Below are 7,507 nucleotides of genomic sequence, written 5' to 3'. Positions count from 1 at the left end.
GGTGGGAGCGGGCGGGCTCTCCAGCCCCGGCGGTGCGGGGCGAAGGCAGGACCGGAGGTAGGCCGCTGCGGGTGCCCGGGTGACGGGGGTGTTGTGCCGCCCGCTGCACGGCTCCCGAAAACCGAGGTGGCTCTGGCAGACGGGTGACAAACGCCCTACACCGCACAAGCGGCTCCCTAACGCCGAGCCACGTCGTTAGTACTTTTGATACTCGGGGAGTGGCACACGTCCACGTTTTCTCCTTTGTGGAAGACTTCCTGGCTCACAAACTTTATAATACAGCCTTAAAAACGCTTATTGTGTTTCAACATATAGGAAATTATTTTTTAAAAATCCTTGTCCTTTCAGTGTATATTTTGCATGGCAAGAAATGCAAATCTCCAAAACTTTAGAAATAGTTTTTTAAGCAGATACTCGTTTCCTGGTTTTAATCTATGTGTTTGTAAGTTTCAAAACATCCAACATTTCAAATTTATTTTATTTTTATGAGATACTAGAATTAATTACAATTTGAAATTGCATACGAGTTTGTGGTGAATCACTTGCATCTGCTAAATACCTTCCAGAAAGATAAATATTTGGAAACTTCCTGCAGACTGTTTTAGATAGAGATCCTTGTTCCTAGTCACTAGGATAGGGGATGCCAGGCCCACTGCAGTACTAGAAGGGGAAATGATGTATTACCTGGGTTTACAACGAAGTTGTTTGAGCCTGAAGTTTTTAGATTGACTTCAGCTATCTACTTCATCCTGTCTTTTGGCAGCTTCGCTTGCCAGTACTGTGGCTAAACAGCAACTATTTTAACTATGTAACTATTTTTTTCCATCAGATGGATGTGGGAAAATAGAGGAACAGTAAGCAAGGGAAAAATACACTAATAAAAAGTCTTTGCTTAATGTTCTATAATACAGTACATGAAATCTTACAATCACATTTAAATATATCGATATTCTCTTAAAGGTATTTGTGTAATGCTGTCTTAGTTCTCTGAAACAGGATTAAGAAAAAAAGCCTGTTTGCAGCTAGGACTTGGTGTAGCACAACATTTACTACCAGTGGTTTGTGTTCTGCAGTTTGGCACCAGTTTCGTAGGTTGTAGAATACATAGTTGTTATCCCTGTGTACAAACTGGAGAAAGAAAACAAATTAATAAGTATCAAATTTAAATAGATAAGTCTGTAACTTCCACTGTAATTTAGTGAATTAAGTTGCTTTTCTTTTATGCAGTGGGTGATTTCAGCTGATGCATTGTGGCTGATCAATATCCTGTAGTACAAAAGTGGTCAACCTTCCTGACTAGAAGCCATATACCAAAATCTTTGTGTGTTTGCAAGACATAGACCACATACTAAAGAGAGCAGAGTGGAAAGGAAACTCTGGGAGAGGCTCATAGACAGTGTACAGTAGATATCACTGTTGGGTGGATGCACATATAGAGCCAGAGGAATCCGGTGATGCCAGGACCTCTTGCCATCTCACTTCTTTTTGCCACCAATAGTTGTATTTTCTGGCAGTTCCTGGACCCCAGTTTGGGATTATGGAGTGGCCTAATAAGAACAAGCCTCACTTGACTTAGTCATGCAGCACCTGCACATTAAAAAGCTCAGCTTTGCCTTCTCAGTACTAGCGTGATAGCACATGTGCCTTTTAAAAGCAAGTTGCTCAATCTGAAAACTTACCAACTGGACTAACTTTTCTTAATGCTTGTGAGCATGTCAGTGTTCATTCTTGGGAGCGTCTCTGAGTAGAATCCAGGCTGTAGGTTCTTTCAATCTTACCTTACTCAGAACATTAAAAGGTAGAGACATTGATTTATTTTTTTTTTAAACTAGTATTTATGACTGTACTTAACTACTTTAATTCTGTCTCATTACAGGTACTTCAGAATTGAATTCTTCTTAATACAGTGACTTATATAGGGTGAAAGAAAAATGGTTTGTTTTTCAAATACTTGAGTTTGTTCTTTGTAACAACGTGGTTTACTGTGAAAAGCAAATGAAGAATCTTTCTGGACACTTTGAGGATAGCTGGTAGGCCCAGCAAAATGCTTTGTTTGAGGCAGGTTTGCTTGTTTACACTGAGACATTACCAAGCTCGGACTCTGAGTAGTGATCTGCTTTTGAGCCAGCTAATTAGCTGCACCCATGAAGATGAAGTGTTCAGCCTTGTTGGGAGGAACAAGGCCAGGCTTTCTGAAAAACATGTGGGAATTGCATTGAATGTGCTGTGGCAATTGCAAAAGAAGAGGTCGTTTCTCTTAAGGACTAGTGACTACGTAAGAAATCACTCCCAATTTCTTACTCTTTGCATTTTAGCAGAAAACAAGGTGGAACACATGGCAGATGAGGCCATAGTGGACACCTTATATAGTATTCTGAGGTAAGCAGCATTATATTGAATTCCACATCTATACATTTTGTATTTGGTAATAAAAAGAGATGGAATTTTGACTACAAAGCCATAAGGAGATTGGGAGATTGCCCTGTCCCAGCTTCCATACTCTGTGTGATACAGGCAACATCCTCTGCCTCAGTTTTTGAGATGCAGGCAGAACTGGTCTGTTTTGTGCTCCCAGTAAATGGAGTTATGATTATTAATGCACAACTGTTTATAATCTGTTTGAATGGAGGGAGTGATAGAAAAGTAAAATATGATACATAATGAAAGGACATATGTCTTATTTCTTTATGAACTTTTGAAGCAAACTTCAAACTATTATGTCTCTTCTAAAGGCTCAGTGTTGAAGACCGTGATTCTCTAGCAGAAGTGCTTGTTACAGAAGCATGGAAAAGATTAGAAAGGCAAGTATTGTACTACTGTGCTTTGTGAAAGGTATAAGTTGCAAGCATGGTTTGCTTCCTGTGAGACTACACAGAGTTCTGAAAGAGTATTTATGAGATATTTTAAACATTAGATGATTGTTTTAAATGACAGTTGTATTTTTGAAGGTTTTGGAAATTATTTTTATACATATGGAGGCTTTGAGTATTGATGGACTTTGGTATACAAGTGCTTAAGAGATTCAGATACTGCAACAACAGGGACCAACACTTAAGATTTTGAAATACATTGTCTGTGTAGGTTTATGTGTTTGAATTAAATTGCAGGTTTTAATATTTGCAGTTTTATCTAAGAGCTTGCTGTCTAACTCTTAAATGGTTGTTAGAACTGTGCTCATCTCAATTTTAGTAAAAACCATTTATATTAAAACATCAGTGTTTTCCCTTTGTGTGTTTTTTTGTTAGTGTTTTTTCTTGAGTTCTTTTGGGTTTTGGTTTGTTTTTTGTTTTGGGTTTTTTTTGTGTTGTAATTTTCATTCTTTAATCTCAAGTTAATGGCATGAGCTAGTGTCAGACTTGGCACCAGCATCATAGAATTGCCTCTCACAGCTTAACACCTGGGGCATCTTGACAGTGAAATCAACTCAGTGTAGCTTGAACACACAGTGACATTCAGGTAATAAATTGCCCACATTCATTTTAGCTATTTCAGATCATTGCTCAAGAATGTAATCTTTATAGATTTCTTATGCTGGTTGAATGAAGAACAACTGATTTTTGTAGAGCTGCATATCCTTAATATAAAATACCCTGATGTTTTGGCTAAGTCCGAGGTATTGCTATAGGTGACCAAATAGGAAATGGTTAGATATTTTGTTTCCCTGTTTTGTATTTTGAATATAACCTTGTCTTTTATATAATTATTGAATTAGATTTTTGTCTTTAGTTATTCACTAGAAATAAAAGGTAAATATTCTGTCTGTCTGTCTTTGATGTCTCTCTTGACAGGCTTAGTTTGCCAGCTCTGTCTAAATTCGCACTGTGTTTATACAAGCAACACAGACATTTCAGTCCCATAATTGGCAAAGTAGCTCATATTGTGGACATGAAACTGGATTCTATACAGGATATAAGGTAAGTGTCGTAATGAAATTGAGTAGCAGGAGAAGCAACATGCCACACTTATGAGGCTGCCTTTGCTGAAAGCTTTCCCTTTTTCTCAACTGAAGGTTGCTTTTCTTCAGTTGGGGTTTGTGGGAAAGAAGTGATTTGTGTTAGTGCATTGATTTTCATGGACAGGTTTGCTTAGGTGAATGCGTTTTCCCAATGATGTTGCAAATAATTTCTTTATAACCAATTTAAACACTGAATTAAAATTAATGTTCTCCTTACAGTGGAAAACCAGCAGATATTGCTTTATCCTGAGTCCAAATATTACAGGGACACTTTTGAGAATTTAGAGGCTGTTGACTCGCCAGATGTTTTTCTTCCTTGAGATTGATAGTTTCTCTACTACGAAATGGATTTTGTTTACCATTGTGAATAGAAATAAGGAATCTTAAAGCAATGTTGTTTTTACTTATCTTCAGAGCTTTTTTTTTTTTTTTGGTCAAGTTGAGTTAGTCAATTCCCTTGGTAGCCTGTCTAGTGCATTACTCTAATATTAAAATGACTTAAAACCTGGCCCTAGTCAAAGAAGTCCAAGCTGCTTTTTCTTGCCTCTGTTCCCCCTGGGCCATTATAGCAAAGGCTGCTCTTCCCTTTTTCTGCTTTATAGAGCAGCAGCAGTCCCAACACTTTGCTTGTTTTTTCAGATGTGAGGAGCCTGCTTATGAAAGTCACTGAATGGGAGACTGCGTTTCTTTATAGAACGAACTTTCCCTGTGGTCATAAGTTTAGTTCCCTTAGGAAGGAATTCTTTCTTTAGGGAGTGACAATGACTCTTCTCCTCATTCTGTCACTTGACTATTGTTTTGGTTTCTTCAGTTTCCATTGAACATTAAAGATCTTTTTGCAAATTTGAATCAGGCAAGTCAGGGTCTTGCCTTTGGCAAATGCTTTCATCGCATACCACTTTGTAAGAGATGGTTGAAAAATCCCAATCATTTCAGAAATTCACTGAAAGTAGAATTTTGACTTTAATGGGAGAAATGGTTTTTGCTCATCTGTTTTTCCTGCATTAGATTTAAAATTCCTATTTATGCAGAAGTCAGCAACACCCTAATGTTCCTTTCTTTGCATACTGTATTTAAGAAGTCTAAAATTTATTACTTAGCATGTTCAATGTGTAAGTGTAAAATCTTTTGAATTTTTTAGGATCTTGTCAGTTTTGATGATCAGCATATCTGATGTTATCTCACAGAGTTTTCGAGATCGATTACTACACAAGGCTGAACAGCTTTTGGAAGAAAAGGATGAAGTCCGCTTGAACTGTGCCAAAAGAATACTACAGTTTCTTCAAAATGTTAAGCTGAAATATCATCCATTGGTAGAAAAATGCAACAAGATTTTCCTTAAAAGTGCCTCCCATCTTGATATACACAGCATCAATCTTATTTTTGGACTGTATGAGCAGCTGGGTTTTGACAGTGCTGAATTCCGCTTGGTTGCTAAACAGCTGCTGTCTGAAACTATAGATGATTATTGTGATCCCGAAACCTTTACAAAATTATTTTTTACTCTTGGGCCTATGGCAGGGTCCAAGGTAAGAGAAAGGTAAGTTTATTAACAGTTTTGTCTTATTTATGATATATGCATAGTCTTGCACAGAAATTAAAAACGTGCCAGTGTTTGGAGGAATTTCTGTGCCTATCCCTGAGCAGAGTATCGGGTTTCCTAGTTGTATCTTTGTAGCAAGGTGTCATTTCCTTATGGAAACACTGTCATAACAGTTTATCTTAAAAGAGTTGCATAGAAAGCAGGATCCAGTAATCAAGGGGTATGTGGATGCTGTTAATGCAAGGCCATCTTGTAGCTCTTGTCTCTGCGAGAGGACTACAGCCTTCCTTTCACAGTGGATGGTAGTAAAAACCTGTCTGTCTTTCTCATGAGAAATATATGCAGTGGTAGGTGTTGCTTTTTTTTTTTTTTTTTTAAATGACTGGCAGTAGCTGAAATAGCCTGAGTCTTGTCCTGTCCCTATCCTTGCACATCCTGTTCTGTATGAAACGTTTTCAGCATGGAACACTTCAGCATTTATTTAGCAACTGGAGCATAGTATTGAGTGGCAGATTTTTCTCTGCCTGTTTTTCTTGTGCTACAAAATCCTATTTGGGGGTGGCATTAGTCACGGGTTTCTCAAAGTCTGCAGTTTTAGGCAGAATTTGCTGTATTAATTACAATTAGTCATATTTTCAGACTTTTCTTCATGAACACTTGCCTCTCTTCCGAGACCTGGCTATACTGGAAACCTGTGTTGGTTTTGCCGTAGCTGAATTCCAAAAGCCTTTCCTAGATTCTTTTAAAATTTATTGTTGGTAAAAATCAGTGTGAGGCAGACAAGGTAATTAGCTCTATTTGCCTCAGAACTAGTTCAACTGATATTTGGATTCTCTTGTTAGCTTGCTGATTGGTGGTGAATTGTTTAGTGCCTTATAGTACCTTCCTTACTTCTTGCCTACATTCAGAATTGTTGGACTCACTGGTTTCTAGTGTCAGAGCAATATATACTGATCTAACACACTCACATCTCTCTGTCTGTGCCCTACAGATCAACTGCTTAGAAGAAAGGTCCACAGAACAAAGGTCTCTAGTTTGGGGGAATTTGTTTTCCTGTATTTCCTGAAGTAGTTTGTTGGTTCTTTGCTTCCTAGACAAAGAAAATGGCTGCAGTCCTTTGCTAGAGATTTTAAACTGTTTTTCTTCAGAAAATATATCTTTTCTTTTCCTCTTTAGGTTACTACTAACTGCAGTGCACATGGCTGAAGAATTTAGCAGTCATCAAGCATTGGTAATACTGAAGACAATGCAGAAAATGAAATGCAGAAATTCTCATCTACTCGAAAGGTAATTTTTTCGATACTACTAAGAAGTTGTGTTCTCTAGGTAAACTACTGCCATTTAGTATGGAAAACTATATAGTATCCAGTAAGTTGGGAGTGGAAAGTGTGTCACTTGCAGGTGAATGCATATACACTGTATCTAATTAGCTGTTGCAGATTTTAGAATGTCACAGCTTGACCCAGAAGTAGTTGAGGCAGTTTAGGAATTTCATAGAAGGGCATTTCAACCCTACCAAGTTAATGTAATACAAATTTTGTCTCATTTACAGACATGTGATGCTATTTGAGTAAACTTAGCCTCTAACAATTATTGTAAACAGGTAAGACAAATGAGAATGTACTAAGTTGCAGAGAATGTGTCCTATCTAGGAGATCCTGTTACTGATGTGAATTGTTTCTTCAAAAGTTATTGTGCCCTACTGTGAACTATTAAGTCTTGTCCTGGGCCAGATTTTCTGCAGTTGTAAACTGAATGTTGTTTATAGGGAGAGGTGATATCTTTCATACAATGAAGAGAAAAGCAGTTGAGGTTTTGCGCACGAATGATGTAGCATCAGGTATGTCACAGATGCAGCAGAGTTAAATGCAGGATGTGAGCAATAGCTGCAGATTGGGTGTAGTTGTATGAACCAAATAGATCCTTGAAAGAAAAAGGACAAGTAGTTCTTTGTAGCAGAGTGGTATTAAAGGGAAGACTAGGTGAATTCATGCTTTTCCTCCTTGAAT

At 37.8% G+C, this 7,507-nt stretch overlaps 1 protein-coding gene across 1 annotated transcript in view; it reads left to right on the top strand.

The window, feature by feature from the left end:
- Window positions 1-2,044: 2,044 nt before the first annotated feature.
- LOC104526279 (FAST kinase domain-containing protein 1, mitochondrial-like) overlaps window positions 2,045-7,507 on the top strand; it is a gene marked incomplete at its 3' end in the record, with an annotated part of 6,017 nt that continues 554 nt past the window's right edge. The window contains exons 1-5 of the mRNA XM_010169696.1: window positions 2,045-2,379; window positions 2,733-2,801; window positions 3,789-3,914; window positions 5,097-5,495; window positions 6,675-6,785. Coding sequence (XP_010167998.1) covers window positions 2,045-2,379; window positions 2,733-2,801; window positions 3,789-3,914; window positions 5,097-5,495; window positions 6,675-6,785 — 1,040 coding nt within the window. The remainder of the gene's footprint in view (window positions 2,380-2,732; window positions 2,802-3,788; window positions 3,915-5,096; window positions 5,496-6,674; window positions 6,786-7,507) is intronic.

Source organism: Antrostomus carolinensis, unplaced genomic scaffold (assembly GCF_000700745.2).
Source record: "Antrostomus carolinensis isolate BGI_N321 unplaced genomic scaffold, ASM70074v2 scaffold54776, whole genome shotgun sequence".
Taxonomy (NCBI): domain Eukaryota; kingdom Metazoa; phylum Chordata; class Aves; order Caprimulgiformes; family Caprimulgidae; genus Antrostomus; species Antrostomus carolinensis.
Note: the sequence above shows the minus strand (reverse complement) of the source record. Positions and strands in the feature narration are given on the sequence as shown.